The 18,558-nt window shown below is 44.8% G+C and overlaps 1 protein-coding gene across 9 annotated transcripts in view; it reads right to left on the reverse strand.

Annotated features, from left to right (window-relative positions):
- Window positions 1-18,558, reverse strand: part of MAP4 (microtubule associated protein 4) — a 274,912-nt gene that overhangs the window by 76,410 nt on the left and 179,944 nt on the right. For all 9 annotated transcript variants that reach the window (XM_048837267.2, XM_048837273.2, XM_048837274.2 and 6 more), the window contains exons 10-12: window positions 9,026-9,157; window positions 6,827-6,982; window positions 620-787 (exon numbers count right to left, since the gene is read on the reverse strand). In XM_048837267.2, coding sequence (XP_048693224.2) covers window positions 620-787; window positions 6,827-6,982; window positions 9,026-9,157 — 456 coding nt within the window. The remainder of the gene's footprint in view (window positions 1-619; window positions 788-6,826; window positions 6,983-9,025; window positions 9,158-18,558) is intronic.

The raw sequence follows: 18,558 nt of genomic DNA on the forward strand, positions 1-18,558 counted from the left end.
TCAGACGTAGATAGCACTACTTTCCTCAGTTATAAGCCATTAACTTTAGAGAGTGTCAGTCATTTCTTACATAGCCCTGGTCCCACAAATCAGCCTCCAGTCAGAAACAAACAATCTAGGCTCAATGGAGAGGTGAGTTAGTGGAGCAGGGACAAAACTATGTTTTCCTCCTTCAGCTACACACCTTAATTTGGAAAAGGAATTTGCCTTGATTATTTTACTAGAATCAAGGAACACTGGGTTTGTCTTAACACCAAAATAAGAGCCATGTTGGAAATGGCATTAGAAGAGAGGGAAGGTGAGTGTTTAAATGCTTTAGCAGTGAAGACATAAGCCATCCCCCAATGAAAATAGCAGCAGCATCCAAATTTGGACTTGTAGTCCTGAAACCAAGGAGATTAAAACATTTATAGAGGGGACAGGGCAGAGACTGGAGGCAAAGTGCAAGCAGAATCATTGTGATGAATTCACAAAACAGCACAGTGCTGGCTGTAGAAAATCGTGTGCTTGCCCATGTGGCTGAAGGGTAAGACAAATGCAGCTAGTAGGAGAAGGAAGAATGGTATTCAGAGAGAAAACATACTTTAATTCTAAATTCCAACTATTGTCAAATCTCTACCTGTCGGTTCCAATGGAGATTTCTCTTGTGGAGGTTCTATATGGTGGGCATGACTAAGCTCAGCCTCTTCCTTCAGCTTCTCTACTATGGCCAGGTCAGCAGCCGGAGCTGTTTTTTCCGGAAGGGTTTCTTTAGTTTCTATTAATGTAAATGGTTCTTTTGCTTCCACTGGAATTGAAACACAAAAAACACAATAAGATGGGATGTTTCACATCTGATGAATGAGTGTAACCAATATTTTACACACAGGCATATAGAAAAGAGTACATTCTGGTTTAGAATTCAGATGCAATTTACAAGATTCTGTAACCTGTCTACCTATATTCCTCCGTCAAATTCCCTTTGACAAATACCCTACCAAATGGTTGCGGTGTCAAAGGTGAAATATACAAGATTGTCTTTGCTATCTGAAGACAGGTCAAGCCTCTTTTCTTGAAAGAAAAAATGGTTACCCACCTTTTTCGGAACAGTTCTTCGAGATGTGTTGCTCATGTCCATTCCATTCTAGGTGTGCGCGCGCCCATGTGCGCGGACGGAGATTTTTGCCTTAGCGGTATCCATAGAGCCAGCTGTGCTGCCCCCATGAGTGCAGCGCTCACGTGTTGGTATATCAGGCGCCGCCGGCCCTATGCCCTCTCAGTTCCTTCCCGCTGACAACTCCAGCAGAGGGGCAGGAGGGCGGGTAATGGAATGGACACGAGCAACACGTCTTGAAGATCAAGAGTTACGAAAACAGTGGTACTTGTGGCACCTTAGAGACTAACATTTATTTGAGCATAAGCTTTTGTGAGCTACAGCTATTTTCTTCAAATACTTGCTCATGTCAATTCCATTCTAGGTGACTCACAAGCAACATCAATGAAGATGGGCTCAGAGTTCACGATCTTGCAACACTACTCTGCCAAAGTCAGCATCGTCTCAAGCTTGCTGGGTAAGTGCATAAGGAGACACAAACATGTGGACAGATGACCAGGTAGCAGCCCTACAGATCTCTTGGATTGATACCTGTGTCAGGAAAGCCACTGACGATGCTTGTGCCCTAGTCAAGGGCTGCGTACCAGTCTCCTAGATCCAGGGAGGGGATGATGGAGGACAAGGAGATCATGCAAAACTTCAACTTTATGAGAGACTTGTTGAGGCGACACAGGTCCAGGATGGGTCTGAAGCCCCCTTTTGCCTTTGGGATTAGGAAGTAGCAGGAATAGAACACTCATGTGCTGAGCGACCTCCTCCACTTCCCCCTGGAGCAGGAGGCCCTCAACCTCTTGAACAAGTAGGTGCTTGTGAGAAGGATCCATGAAGAGGGGTGGGTGGGAGGGAGGTGTGGTAGAAAATTGCAGGGTACAGCCCTGAGATACTATGTTCAGCACCCAGTGGTCTGAGGTGACCCGCAACCAGGCCAAACAGTAGGAACAAAGACAGTCGAGGAAAGAACAATGTGGATCTGGGAAATTGACTCGGGCGTCACTCTGAAGCACACCATCAGAATGAGTGCTTCTAGCCCCCAGGATGCTTCGCCAGGCCGGGCTGCGTGGGAGGAGGAATGGCGGCAACGACTAAAACTCATCTCTCTATCCCTTCTCCTTGCAGACCCCTGATGAGGCTGCCAAGGCCTTGGCAGTGGGAGCAGCCAGAACTGCTTCCATGCAGACTGCTGCGTATGCATCCCCAGTGAGCAAAGGGTGGCCCGAGTGTCCTTCAACCCATGCAGCCTCATATTTGTCTGTTTGGAGAAGAGACCGTTCTCATTGAATGGGAGGTCCTAGATCAAGGTCTGCATCTCATGGGAAAGGCCAGCAGTGTGAAGCCAGCAGCTGCGACTCATAACCACCACCAATGCGACCACCCTGTCCGCCGAGTCCACCACATCCCACCCCATTTGCGGGGAGCTACTAGCTGCTGCTGTGCCTTCATCTACCAGGGTGCCAAATTCTTAGGCCAAACCCTGCAGGAGGGACTCCTTGAACTTATGAAGGGAGCCCAATAAGTTAAAATTGTGTCTGCCCAAGAGGGCCTGATGGTTCACCACTGGAACTGTGTGCTGGCAATGGAATACATTTTTGTCCCAAAATGGTCCAGTCTTTTGGCCTCTATTCATGGGAGTTGAGCTGGTGTGCCCCTGCTTGTCTTTTCTGTTGGCTGCAGAGATAATCAATGAGCACGGAGGTGGGTGGGTATAAAAGTACTTGAACCCTTTGGCTGGGACAAAGTACTTTTCGGCCCCTTTGGAGGTGAGAGGGATGGAAGACGGGGTTTGCCAGAGGGCCTTGTCAATTTTGAGAACCCCATCATGCACTAGTAGTGCAACATGAGCTGGGGTAGAGGCTGAGAGGAAGTTGAACAAAGTGTCCACCTGCTCGGCCATCTGCTCCATCTCTAGGTCCAAGTTCTTGGCCACCCGTCGAAGAAGGGCCCGGTGTTCTTTAAAATCGTCCAGAGGGCCAGTCCTTGAGGGTCCCGCAACTGCCTCGTCCAGAGCTGAAGACGACGGCTGTACCCCCGAGGGAGGCCCTGGGGCATTATCCCCAATGGGGGAGGGAGGGGTTTAGGGGTGGGTGCAGTGTCCTCTACCCCGACCTCCGAGTGCGACTCGTTCACCGAGCCCGGTGCCGTCAGTGCTGCCAACTGTTGCTTCGAGGCACCAGCAGATGAGCAGCGTGAAGGGGACATTGTCATGACCGGCACGCCCCATGTGATCCAACAAAGCCACTGTGCTGGCCACTGGCCACACTGCCAAGACGGCGCCATCAATGTTGACGCAGCCCCAGGAGCCCAATCACGCTGCTGGAGTCTGGGCAAGGGGCTGAACTGCCCTTCCATGCCAGAGGAATCCCCTTCCGGTGACAAACCGTGGGGCCATCGACATCTGCATCTGCCTGCTGACCGTCACTGCTAGAGACAGATGCCTGGAACGAGAGGATCAGTGCCGGTACCAAGGGGACTGGTGCTGGGGGGACCGGAGTTGTGACGGGGAGTGCACTCACGGGGAAAGCATAAAATCATAAAATATCAGGGTTGGAAGGGAACTCAGGAGGTCATCTAGTCCAAGCCCCTGCTCAAAGCAGGACCAATCCCTAATTAAATCATCCCAGCCAGGGCTTTGTCAAGCCTGACCTTAAAAACTTCTAAGGAAGGAGATTCCACCACCTCTCTAGGTAACGCGTTCTAGTGCTTCACCACCCTCATCGTGAAAAAGTTTTTCCTAATATCCAACCTAAACCTCCCCCACTGCAACTTGAGACCATTACTCCTCGTTCTGTCATCTGCTACCACTGAGAAAAGTCTAGATCCATCCTCTTTGAAACCCCCTTTCAGGTAGTTGAAAGCAGCTATCAAATCCCCCCCTCATTCTTCTCTTCTGCAGACTAAACAATCCCAGTTCCCTCAGCCTCTCCTCATAAGTCACATGTTCCAGTCCCCTAATCATTTTTGTTGCCCTCTGCTGGATGTTTTCCAATTTTTCCACATCCTTCTTGTAGTGTGGGGCCCAAAACTGGATACAGTACTCCAGGTGAGGCCTCACCAATGTCGAATAGAGGGGGACAATCACGTCCCTCGATCTGCTGGCAATGCCCCTACTTATACAGCCCAAAATGCCATTGGCCTTCTTGGCAACAAGGGCACACTGTTGACTCATATCCAGCTTCTCCTCCACTGTCACCCCTAGGTCCTTTTCTGCAGAACTGCTGCCGAGCCATTCAGTCCCTAGTCTGTAGCGATGCATGGGATTCTTCCGTGCTAAGTGCAGGACTCTGCACTTGTCCTTGTTGAACCTCATCAGATTTCTTTTGGCCCAATCCTCATTTGTCTAGGGCCCTCTGTATCCTATCCCTACCCTCCAGTGTATCTACCTCTCCTCCCAGTTTAGTGTCATCTGCAAACTTGCTGAGGGTGCAATCCACACCATCCTCCAGATCATTTATGAAGATATTGAACAAAACCAGCCCCAGGACCGACCCTTGGGGCACTCCACTTGATACCGGCTGCCAACTAGACATGGAGCCACTGATCACTACCGGTTGAGCCTGACAATCTAGCCAACTTTCTATCCACCTTGTAGTCCATTCATCCAGCCCATACTTCTTTAACTTGCTGGCAAGAATACTGTGGGAGACTGTATCGTCCAGAGATGAAGCCTCGTCCAGAGATGAAGACGACGACTGTAGATCTGCGCCAAGAGGATGACCGAGATCTGCGCCAAGAGGATGACTGGCAGGAGGGCAAACGGTGCCAGCAGTATGGAAACTAGCGCCTCCCCCCTTAGGCAATTCGCTTTGAGATGGCGGGGACTGCGATTGAAGTGCCTGTGACCAAGGGCAAGCCCCAGAGGATCTGGGCTGCAACTCTGGAGATCTGTGGCGTGGAGGAGAGCACTGCCTTGTCTTGGGGCATCAGCAGCACTCCACTGCCCCGAGACCTCTTAGCTGCTGGCTTGATCTCGTAGGGAGCCTTTGATGTTTCCTGCAGCATTGGCAGTGCCGGCAGCATGGGCGGAGACCTCTGCTCTCTCGTCATCGGGGGAGCTTGGGAAGGCATCAAAGCCATCAGGAGTTTGGGTCCCCTACTGCTCCCGGGAGCCAGTGGTAGATCCTTTAAGGGGCTAAGGGCCCTGACCAGGGAGGCACGTACACATGGCTTCGGAGTGGCTGGGCGGCCTGAACTGGGTCCTTTGCCCAATGTCCCATGGCCCTTCTTGCCTGGTGCCGGGGAGCCATGCTCGTTTTCTTTTTGGGCACCAGCGATGGAGAGCAGTGCCGGGCAGAGCCAGGGGTGCACTGCGCACTGAGACCAAGGTATTAGGTGAGTCTTGGAGGGACGGCTCAGAAGCTGGACGAAGGGCCGGAAATGAGAAGAGCCCGGAAATAAATATCCTGCTCTTTCTGAGTCCTGGGTCAAAAATTTGTACAAATATGACACTTGTCCTTCATATGTGATTCCTTAGGCATTTGAGGCAGCTGGTGTGTGGGTCACTTACAGGCATAGGCCTGTTCCAGTCCACTCAGGGCTTAAACCCCGGAAATCAGGCCATGCCCCGCCTGGGGCAAAGTCCCCGCTGGGACTCTAACTTCGAACTACACTTAACACTAACTATTATAAAGAAACTATTTACAAGACCCTAAAGCTCGAAGTCAGAAGAGACAAACCCGTTAGCCCTTGCTATGCAAGGAAAGGTACTCCGACTAACCACTACAGGTGGTAAGAAGAAACTGAGAGGGCATAGGGCCAGTGGAGCCTGATATACCAAAGCATGAGCACGGCACTCAAAGGGTGGCCTTACTGATACTGCTAAGGCAAAAATCTCTGACAACTGCACACAGGGGCACGCACACACCTAGAATGGAATCGACATGAGCAAGCACTCGAAGAAGGAGCAAGAGTTCAGACAACACTGGCTTTCACACAATTCTTAAACTGAACTTGTAACGCTTTACCATTGTACAGTTGCTTTTCCCAATATTTGTTAACTGTATCAACTAGCAAGGAAGCTTACTTGTAAAACTACCAAAATACAGGAGAAAGTTAACCTTTAACTTCACCTAAAAAAAGGCCAGAAACATCCTGTAACATGCTAGCTAAAACAAATACTCGGTTCACAACGCTGATTAAAAATTAAAGTTTGGACAGAGCTTCCAAAATCTGGATTGATGTACTACATTTAAGTGCTTATTAATTATTATTATTATTATTATATACATACAAAATTAACAGGGACATAAAATTCAGACAATTTAGTTCTTTTAAAGTCATCACATTAAAGACCTATTAGATTTTTCATTAACTTGAATTTTTTAAGTTATATACATTTAATTACTTTATACAAAGATATAAAAAATAAAAACTGTAATAAACCAACCACCACATTCAATGGATACAACAAATATGCATGGGGAAAAAAAGGAAGAGAAATACAAATTCACTCCCAAGTCCTTAATGGAAACCGTATCTACATTACAGCAATCTGCAATGGTTACCCTGCCAGGTTGAGGCTGAGAAACAGTTTCTAATATAACCCCACATTTTCACATGCTCATAACTTTCCAAAACATTCACCTTGGGGCTGAAGTCTTCTTTGCATGGTCTCTGCCAAAGGCAGAGGAATAGTGTGAGAGAGAAATTGGGAGGAAGAAGTTATTAAGCTCAATCAAAAATGCTGACTTCACAACAAAGAAGCCCTCTTGATTTTGTACCCAGGTTTATAGATCTCACCTGCCAGCTCTGGGAGTTCATTTGGCTTCGGAAGATGCTCTGTATGTTTGCTGGGAGATGGTTTATTCTCTTCCACAAGAGTACTATCTGCACCAGGAGTAGAGGCTTCTGGGACTGTCACTTTTTGTTCCATTACCTCAGCTGGAGCAGACGATACTGTTTACAACAAATTTTAAAAGTTAGTGGTTTTTCTACTTGTAAACAGTTGAGACCTCACTTACCTCTCCAACTACTCTCCTCCCTCCCCCAATTTGCCTGCAAGTTCCTTGAGAAAGCAGTCTATTTACAGTGCCTTGAATTCTTGTCCTCTGGCTCCGTCCTAATCCCAGGCAATCCAGTTACCATCTGTTCCTTTGAAACTACTCTTCCCAAACTCTCCAGTAAGTATGAGCCTACTCTGACCTCCTCCTGCGTAAGTCTAAGGGATTTCCTGATCCTCTTTTTCTGCTGCCTGCACACAGTCACTCTTTCACTCCAGCATTCTCTCTAACTTGGGCTTTTACATCTCTGCTGTCCTGCCTCACCAGCAGCTCTTGTGGCAGATCCTCCTCCCTCACGTCTCCTGAGATCTCTCCAGGTTCTTTCCTCAGTCCTCTTCTTTTTACTTTACACTTTATCTACAAATGAACTCTTTACTCTCATGGCTCCAACTATCATAATTCCCTACTTGTTCAATCTCACCTCTTCAACTGTCCCTCCAATTTCATTCTAGCTGTCTCGTCAGCAGCTCAGACTAAGCATGGTGAAATACCACTTTTTTTGCCCACCTATACCATGACCTTACTTCTCCTCCCATCAGCCATTGTCACTGTATTGTCTTGAATTCCCTCTCATTCTTCCTCTCCATCCTGATCACCAAAATCCTTGTTCAGGCTTTGGTCACCACTGGTGTCAGTTACTGTCACCCCTTCCTCACTAGCTAACCTGATTCTCAACCCATTCCCTTTCAGACCACACAAAATGATGTCCCCACTCCTACTATTCTGACTATTCCATTCCCCTAATCTTATCCTTTCATTGGTTACTCTGGCCTCCCACAGAAAATCTCAACTTCTCTTCACCTTCTCTACGCCCCTGTACCCTGTGTCTCAGCCTTCATTTCCTCCTCCTCACTTCTCCTGGAAGCCTATCCACTTCTTAAAACTGCCTGTGTAAATACATCTGCCCACACTGTCTGGCTCTTTTATTCACACCTTCTTCCACACCACCCCTTATGGCTCATTCCCTAGCCTGCTGCTTTTAGTTAAAACCTCTCCCCTTAAAAACTCACTTCTACCAAAAAGCCTATCAATGTTAAGACACTAAAAAATTAAGTGCATAACATTTAAAAAGTGACTGCTATCTTTACCAGAGTGTACTTTAGAGCTTACCTTTCCGGTATTGAGAGTCTGAACTATACTGTAGGTCAAACTTAGATCATAACTTCGACTCAGCAGGGACCATAGTTTCCTCTGATTGTACCTTCTTGTACAATGATCATGGCCCATACACAATAAAATCCCCTTCCCACTGCCAGAAAATAAACATTTCTCATTTGATATCCCTGTCCTCAATCCCTGAATTCTTTAGCTAAAACAACCTGGCAAAACTGCTAAAAAAATGTATCTACCCAGCAATAAAATCTAACAGGCCCTATTCAGATTAGAAGCCCTTTGGAGAAGGCACTGTGTCTTCTTTTTGCCTATACATCACTTGGCATGTCTTGGGCACTAGAGTACGTATTTTAGATACCATAATATGTACATAAAATAATTGCCACTAGGGGTGGGCAAATATGCCTTCTGACAGCTTGCACTAAATCTCTCTCTGAAACCTTGATTTCCCCAAAGATTTCATAGTGTTTTAGAGCAATGCAAAGTCCTAAATGGACAATAAAATATCAGTTCCATATTGTATACATGAAAAACCCTTGAGAGCCATTTCCTTTTGTGTATACCTTGGCAGCAGAGTTGAGCTGCACCCAGGAGACTGAATTTAAGACAGACCAGAGCAATATTTACTTTGGATGAATTCACTCTTTCGTGTTCAACAATCTTACTGGAACTTGTATATCTGGATTTACACCAGTTACTGTACAGCAGGGTTTTAGTAAGACTTTCCTTTGTAGACTCAGATCTCATAGTGGCATTCATACAGGATTTGCCAAAATATTTAAGTCCCCAGTGAACAGTTTATGCAGACTTTCTGGTGTCTGCTTACCTGTTGGAGGTTCATTAAGAGCGGACTTGTGTTGCTCAACAGAAGGTTCAAACACCATCAGCTCTTCCACTACAGGAATAGACACTTGTCCCATCACTTGAACAGATACTTCTCCCACAGCTGGAGCAGATGCTGCAGAAATTAACAAGTATACTAAATACTGTTAGTTCTGAAGTTTGTAAATGAGGGATGACAAGAAGAGGAAAAGCACCTAGAAACTAGATATTTTTTCCTTATGTGACTGTGTATAAGTCCTATTAGTGGTAATGACAGATACACCTTCTTGTACAAATGGCAGCAAAAGGTACAGAATACTCCAAAGTCTGCATCCTTGTCTACATGCCTTGTTTGACACTCGCGTATTACCAAAGTGTCTCAAACTACTGTAAAGTAAAACTATTTCCCCATGCTTATTCCCCCCCACACTGTTACTCACATCTTCTTGTCAACTGTTGAAAATGGGCCATCCTGATTATCACTACAAAGGGTTTTTTTCTCCTGCTGATAATAGCTCACCCTAATTGATCACTCTTGTTATAGTGTGTATGGCAACACCCATTTTTCATGGTGTGTGTGTATATACATATATATATATACACACACACACATATATATATATATATCTTCCTACTGTATTTTCCACTGCATGCATCCGATGAAATAAGCTGTAGCTCACAAAAGCTTATGTTCAAATAAATTTGTTAGTCTCTAAGGTGCTACAAGTACTCCTCATTCTTTTTGTATTCCACTATACACCCTATTTTTAATAGAGCTAATTCCTAGTCAGGTATGCAGTCTTATAGCCTGAAAATCCACTAGGAGCATATGAGGAGGCACAGTTGGTGATCTTCTGGCATGTGGCAACGTGCAGCATGCATTAAACAGGAATGAGAATGACTTATTTAAATAGCACGATATAGAAGAATTCCTGTGTGGACACAAATACATTCAGCTGACTACACCTCTACACTTGAAAAAAGTACCATGGGATCTTCAGTGACCACATGTGCTCAGAACCTTGTTTTCCATCATATTTAAAAAAAAACCAACATCTCTGGTTGCACAGTTCCCATGGCTATCTCAAGCAGGAGCAATGATTTATTCCTGACTTAGAAGGCACTACCATCAACTAAATTACTAACAGGACCTTCTTCTCTGATCCAAGCACTGGCAACGCCTGACTCTGCACTTGACAACAGAACTCAACTTGGTATGTATACAGGCTTTAGAATGTGGCTCATGGGCTCTTATTTTATTCAACAGACATCAACTGTCTCCCAGTTCCCAATGACTTCAGAAGCGCTGAAATTCTTCAAGGACACTGTTCAGTCAGTTTCAGCCCAAACTTTCAGCTTTTAAAAACAAGGGGTTTTTTGTTTTGTTTTTTTGTTTGTTTTTTTCTTCTTCTTTTTTTTTAAACAAAACCTTAATAAAACCAAAAGTAGTATTTTCATACAGTTTATTTGGATTTAAATATTCTCCTGAAGTATTTGCTCCATATGCTACACAGCATAGTGCGAAGGCACTCAAGTCAGAACACAATAGTGACCAAAACCAAAAAAGTCTATTTTCGTTGTCCAAACTTAGTGAAATACAAAAAAAGTGAGCACCAGTATAAATGGTGGGAGGTAAATTAAGTTTTAAAACTAGATTCTTAATAATCTAAAGCAATGATACTCAGAACTCAGTGGTTCAAGAGCCAAATTAGTGATCAACATTACCCAAAAGAGCCACAGTAGCATGACTTCATTGTTTCATTTACTATTTTATATATATATTATTGCGGATGATACTAAACTGGGAGGAGTGGTAGATACGCTGGAGGGGAGGGATAGGATACAGAAAGACCTAGACAAATTGGAGGATTGGGCCAAAAGAAATCTGATGAGGTTCAATAAGGATAAGTGCAGGGTCCTGCACTTAGGACGGAAGAACCCAATGCACAGCTACAGACTAGGGACCGAATGGCTAGGCAGCAGTTCTGCAGAAAAGGACCTAGGGGTGACAGTGGACGAGAAGCTGGATATGAGTCAGCAGTGTGCCCTTGTTGCCAAGAAGGCCAATGGCATTTTGGGATGTATAAGTAGGGGCATAGCAAGCAGAGCGAGGGACGTGATCGTTCCCCTCTATTCAACATTGGTGAGGCCTCATCTGGAGTACTGTGTCCAGTTTTGGGCCCCACACTTCAAGAAGGATGTGGATAAATTGGAGAGAGTCCAGCGAAGGGCAACAAAAATGATTAGGGGACTGGAACACATGACTTATGAGGAGAGGCTGAGGGAGCTGGGATTGTTTAGCCTGCAGAAGAGAAGAATGAGGGGGGATTTGATAGCTGCTTTCAACTACCTGAAAGGGGGTTCCAAAGAGGATGGCTCTAGACTGTTCTCAATGGTAGCAGATGACAGAACGAGGAGTAATGGTCTCAAGTTGCAGTGGGGGAGGTTTAGGTTGGATATTAGGAAAAACTTTTTCACTAAGAGGGTGGTGAAACACTGGAATGCGTTACCTAGGGAGCTGGTAGAATCTCCTTCCTTAGAGGTTTTTAAGGTCAGGCTTGACAAAGCCCTGGCTGGGATGATTTAACTGGGAATTGGTCTGAGCAGGGGGTTGGACTAGATGACCTTCTGGGGTCCCTTCCAACCCTGATATTCTATGATTCTATGATTCTATTCTCATAGCAAAATGACTGACCAAGTATTATTTTATCAGCTACAATTGGTTAATAACATAGTAAAAGTATTCTGATCGGTTAATAACTTAGATTGGGTAATAATTAAATCATACCATGTTTTAATATCATGTGTTGCAAAGAGCCGCAGAAGACACATTAAAGAGCCGCTTGCAGCTCGAGAGCCTCAGTCTGAGGATCGCTGATCTAAAGTGTTGACAAAGGTCAAGAAATTCATTTTATAAAACTGATTTTTTAATCTGACCACCTCCTTTAATCAACGCTACAGGATTCACTTTTTCCAGCCATAGCTGATACTCTCACAACTGTGCTCGGTGATCTAGACAGCCCTATTCCTAGGTTATACCAATTATGCAATACACTTGAGTTTCCAAAGCCAAGACATTGGCTGATATTTATTGTTCACCATTTCAGCTAGGGTATGACCCCCTCCATAATAAATTAAATGATTGGTACAGAATATATATTACTGGGAAAGGTATACAGGTGCAAGTAGTATCGTTGCAATCCAACAAATCCTGAGGCGTGGTCTACGCTACAGAGTTAGCGTGACGCAAGGCAGCTTATGTTGACCTAACTACAGAAGCGTCAACACTAAAATTTGGCTCCTGGAGGTGTAATTGTCCTACTACACTGACTTAACTCCACCTCCACGAGAGGCGTAGAGTCAATGTTGATGTAGTCAGGGTGACGCAGTGTCAGTGTAGACACTGCGTTGCTTACATCTACTGTTACTGGCTTTCAGAAGCCGTCCCACAATGCCCCACGTTGACAGTACAATTGATGCAAGTGCTCCCAGTGAGGATGAGCACTGCTGACACAAGAAGCAAAGCGTACACATACACAAGCAATGTAATTACTGTGGTGACTGTCTGTGGACATACATTAAGTAAACTTAATTTTGTAGTGTAGACATGGCCTCAGACCCACAGGAGGCCGTGAACAATATGAACAACAGGAGAAGGAATCATCAATAAATTGAACTTGTGAGCGCATTGGTATGACTAAAGCAAAGCTGGATCACAAGTCAGTCTTTTTTTTATATTTGACTACTAACCACAAATAAGGATAACTCAGTTTTTGGAACTTCACGTTCTGCGAGAGCTGTGGGTTATGAAGTAGTAAAGAATCATTTAATCAGCTTCTGGGCATATTTAATGCAACAGCTGTAGGTGTACTACAGGGGTTCTCACACTGAGGGTCGGGACCACTCAGGGGGTCATGACGTTGTTACATGGGGGAGAGGGTCACAAGCTGTCAGCCTCCACCCCAAACCCCACTTTACCTCCAGCATTTATAATGGTGTTAAATATATAAAAAGTGTTTTTAATTTATGGGGGGGTGTCACACTTAGAGGCTTGTGAAAGGGGTCACCAGTACAAAAGTTTGAGAACCACTGGTGTACTAGATTTATCATTCTCTAGCCATACAATTCAGCCAAACCCTCCCACCTCTGAATTTTCACTCATGGTAGGTTTTTGCTGGAAGCTGTGATAATATGCTATCTTCAGTAAAACGAGTTCAACCCCAGATCCCAACCCCTTCAAACTTTAGTTATGGATCTGAGCCCTTAAAGTAATCTTTAATCATCATCTTCTTTGCCTTATCCCATCAATCAGGATCAGAAGCTCTTGTTCTTTGTCTTCCAAGCTGACATCAACTTTCTTCACATCCTCCTGCGGCATCTTGAACCACCTTTTCCTAAGTCTTCCTCATGGTCTTTGTCCCATGAGTCTGACTACTAGATCTGATACTTTCTGGCCAAAATATCTCACACATCATCGTCTCACATGACCCAGCCATCTCAGTCAATATTCCCTCAGATTTTCTATGATGGGGACTACCTGCAGAATGGCTTGTACTGTTTCAGTGCACAGCCTATCAGCTCTCATCTTACCCAACATCCAGCTGAGCATTCTTATTACAGCAGTGTGAGGTAGTAGCAGTATTTCTTTCTTCCACATTGGCTAACATTCCAACCCGCACATCATGGCTGGCCTAATCATGATCGTATATACTTTGCTCTTTAGTTTACCTGGCATATTCTTATGGCAGAAATTCCTGTCAACTCCCTCAATTTACACCAGGTACTCTCCATGCACCTCCATGACATCTGTATCCACATTCCCAACATGGCTCAGGACTGAATCCAGATATTTAAATTGTCACACCGACTCACACTATACCATCTAATTTCACTAGCATCTTGTAGTCCCTCTCAACAAAGCACCACATGGATTCCAGCTGATTCATATGCCATTTTTTTAAATTCAGTTCTAGGTCCCTCTCCAGTTTGTATTTATTTTTACAGCACAACATAACGTCAGCAGCAAAAAGCATGCTCCATGGAGCCTTTGCTGTAAATGGAGATTACTTACCTTCAAGATGTGTGGTCCCTATCTTATTCCACATATGGGTGCCCTTACACTCCATGCACCTGAGACAGGAGATTTTTAGCAAGTAGTCTCTGTTGGTCCATGCATGTGCAGTTGCTCTCCTTGTGCTCTGAACTGAGGGCATAAAGGGCGATACCTTTCTAGTTTCCTCTCCTACAATGAATCAGATAAGATCCAAAGCAGAGGGGAAGGAGGGTGGGTATTAGAATACAGATAGGAACCACACATCTTAAAGAACCTCAGGTTTCAGGTAAGTAACCGTCTCCATTTTTTGGTCTGGATGCCTAACACTACTGACCTCACAACTGCATCTGCTGAAGAACCCTGGACTAGGGCGTAATGTTTTGTAAAGGAGTGGATGGAGCTCTAAGTAGCCACCTTACAAATGTCCGTTACTGGTACATCTCAGATGCCACTGAGGTTGCTTGGGCTCTCAGAGTGGGCCCGCACCCCATCTGGAGGAATAATACTTGTCAGCTGACAACACTGACTGATGCATCTAGAGATCCACTTAGAAAGTCTCCGAGCTGATCATTCTTGTCCTTGTAATCACTCTGCTATAGCAACAGTCTTGTGTTTTCCTAACAGATTTCATTCTTTGCGGATACAAAGCCAAGGCCGGTCTGATGTCCCAGAAGCACAGTGTCTTTTCTTTGATGGAAGCATGACGCTTTGGGAAGAATACCAATAAGTGAATAGGTTGATTTACGTGAAAGTCTGAAATTACTTTGTGGATAAATTTTGGGTTGAGGCAAAAGGAGCAGCTCTCTCTATGAAATATGATGGGTCAGCCACACATGCTACCAGTTCACTCACTAGTCTGCTTGATGTGATAGCAACTGAGAAAGCAACCTTAGTGGAAAGGTATGACATGGAACATGTAGCCATCGGTTTGAAGGGTAGTCTGGTAGGAGCTGAGAGTACTAGGCTGAGATTCCATTGTGGTGTGGGTTTAGTCCCAAGCAGGAAGGGCCCAATGAGGCCTTTCCGGAATCAAATTGTGGTAGGGTGAGTAAAGAGATTGGCCATCTACAAGAGAATGGAAGGCATTGATTGCTGCCAGGTGAACCTTTCCATTACTTCATTAAAGTCCTGACATTTTGAGGGACAGAAGATAGCCTAAAACTACAGGGATATCTGCTGATTCTAGTGATAACTACTTCCATTGTGACAAGGTAGAGAATGCCTCCATTTAGCTAGACCGCATTTTATAGTGGAGATTTTTCTGCTGTGATTGAGGAGTTTGGACAGCCTTTGAACATGATCATTCCTGGTCTGACACCCATTCAAATACCAGGCTGAGAGATGAACAGGGTCTGAGTTGGGATGTCTCATCCTGCCCTTCTCTTGAGTCAACAAATCCAGATGAGAGTATGCAGGGGATGACATTTGTAGAAGCTCTGAAAATCAAAATTGTCTGGGACAATTGGGTATGAGGAGGATAAACCTGGCCTTGTTATGGAGAATTTTCCAGAGAATCTATGGTTGCAGTGGGATGAGAGGAAACAGGTACCTTAGATGATCCGTCCAGGATAACAGAAGGGTATCCCTGGAGTCTTGGCCTACTGCTGCTCTGGATCAATAGAGACTGAATTTCTTGTTTGCTTGGAAGGTGAACAGATCCTAAAATGGTGTTCCCCACTGCGTAAAGATTTCAGTCAAGACAGAATTGTGACTTTCCCACTCCTGGTCTGCGGAGAAGTGGCTGCCAAGATCATCTGCCAAAGTATTCTGCACACATGGTTGGCATGTTGCTGAATGCGATGTGGTTCTTGATACACCAGTTCCATAACTTCACTGCCTCTAAACATAGAGGAGAAGATCTCGTCCACCCTGTTTGTTTATATAAAAGACTGTCATGTTGTCCAACACTATCTGGATGCAACAGAATCCTATGAGGTGGAGGAATTCTTTGCAGGCTAGGCGAACTGCCCTCATGTCCAGCAGATTGATATTCATTCAAGCCTCCCTAGTGCATTGTGCAGTGAGATTGTCCATATGGGCTCCCCATCCTATGAGGGATGTATCCGTGATTATGGTTGTGTCAGTTGTGGATGGAAGCCAGGGAACTCCCGTTTGTACCTGGTCTGGTTTTGTCCATCATATGAGAGAGGCTCTGACCTTTTGTGGGATTGTTACCAGATAAGGATAACCTGAACACCACTATGAGTAAACAGACGGAAGCCAGGCCTGGAGGCAATTGGAGTCTGGCAAACGGCATTATATATATACATGCAGCCATGTGGCCTAGTAAGGAAAGACAGACCCTGATTGTGGTGTGAGGTCTCAGGGTGACTTGATTTATCAAGTATCAGAGGGGTAGCCATGTTAGTCTGTATCCACAAAAACAACAAGGACTCCGGTGGCACCTTAAAGGCTAACAGATTTATATGGGCATAAGCTTTCGTGGGTAAAAAATTTTGTGCATCTGAAGTAGTGGGTTTTTTACCCACAAAAGCTTATGCCCAAATAAAACTGTTAGCCTTTAAGGTGCCACCGGACTCCTCATTGTTTTTGATTTATCGAGATGGCCATAGACTGAAATCTGTCTACAAGGAAGCAGGTCTTTCCTGAGGACAAGTCGAGGATTGCTCCTTTGAAATCTACAGTCTTCATGAGAATCAAAGTGGACTTTTCTTTGTTTACACGGATCCCCAATCACTTCAGAAGGTGCAGTCAGAATATGGTCACCAACTGGACCTCCTGGCTTGATCTGCCCATTAGTAGCCAGTTATCCGATACAGGAAGATGGTATAGTTGTCATCTCATCATATGGAAGCTGGTCCATACCCTTGATCATCTTTGTTGCCCTTCTCCAAACATTTTCCAGTTCCACCAGATCCTTTCTGAGATGGGCAACCAGAACTGGACACAATATTCAAGGTGTGGGCACAACATGGATTTATATAGTGGCATTATGACATTTTCTATCCCTTTCCTAATAGTTCCTAACATGCTGTTAGCTTTTTTGACCACTGCTGTGCATTGAGAGAACTAGCCACAGTGACTCCAAGATCTCTCTCTTGAATGGTAACAGTTAATTTAGAACCCATCATTATATATGTGTAGTTAGAATTATTTTTTCCAATGTGCATTACTTTGCACTTATCAACATTGAATTTCATCTGCTATTTTGTTGCCCAATCATCCAGTTTTGTGAGATCCCACTGTAACTCTTCACAGTCTACTTTGTATTTAACTATCTTGAATAATTGTATAATCATCTGCAAACATTGCCACATCACTGTCCACTCCATTTTCCAGATTATTAATGAATATGTTCAACAGCACAGGTCCCACAAATAGCAACAGGCAGACGCCTGTTCTACGAGCAGTGCCATTAGTTCTTGCGGAAGAATGCTCTAAGTTGTGGGTGCAGTATGGGAGGATCTTCTCCTCAAAGTGGTTTCTGACATTGAAATCACTCTAAGAAGGACCAGGCCCAATAGAAGAGGGGATTGTGAATAGGGAAGAGCAAAAATATCCTTCAACAAGGTAAGGGTTTCATTCCTTCCTGTAGTTCAAGAAGTCCAAGGTGGGGATTGATGGATCCAAGTATCCAATGGTCTGTACTTAGAGGATCCCAGTCAGAGGTGTGGAAACCATCAAATGGGGGTCCAATGTGGAATTCTGAGACAGGACTGGCTGGTGCCAATCTTGAGGATTGTGGAACAGAGCTGGACCCAGTACCATCAGATCCTCCTTCCTTTGTGCCTTTCATTCTTGGATGGAAAGTTTATGTAGACCTAATTCCTCAGGACCTGTGCATGAGGACTCAACCAACTTGGACCAAAATAGGGAGGGATACTTTTTTTTTTTCCTCCTTTTTCTTTCTTTTTAAAGAGACAGATCTAGGACAGGCATCTGTTCTTTTGCCTATAGTAATATCCCCTACTCTTTTGAGAGGGGTTCTTAGGCTTAACTGTTTTGTCCTCCACTCCAGAACTCATGCTTGGAAGGGCACTGCTTGCAATCTAAGGCTCCTGTACAGGGGGTTCTCCCTGGCCTGGGTCCAACTGGAGTCTGTCTCATGGCCTTCTCCATGAAGTGTTTCTGCAGATGGAATTCTTGTGCCTCATGGTTTGAGGAGGGAAGGAGCAGCAGAAGCTGCACTTGGCAGTGATGTGAGCCTCTCCAAGGCAGTGCTGGTGTTCATCATTGATGGAGAAGAAATGGGATCTGAAAATACAGTTATTAAGCCCCTGGATACTTGACATATTCCTTCTCCACGGGGAGAAGCTTCCCGAGATGGGGAGCTATACTAACTATACTAGCTATAAAAACATGAACACAGTCTAAATTTACTAAAACTATTTACAATATATATTTACAAGTATTGACAGTAGAGGAAGACCATAACGGACACAGAATTCCAACAATCTATGTGGCGGTAAGAAGGAACTGGAGATGTGTCAGTACACGCTGCCCTTTATGCCCTCAGTTCAGAG

This window comes from Caretta caretta, chromosome 2, assembly GCF_965140235.1.
Source record: "Caretta caretta isolate rCarCar2 chromosome 2, rCarCar1.hap1, whole genome shotgun sequence".
In the NCBI taxonomy this organism is placed as follows: Eukaryota; Metazoa; Chordata; order Testudines; family Cheloniidae; genus Caretta; species Caretta caretta.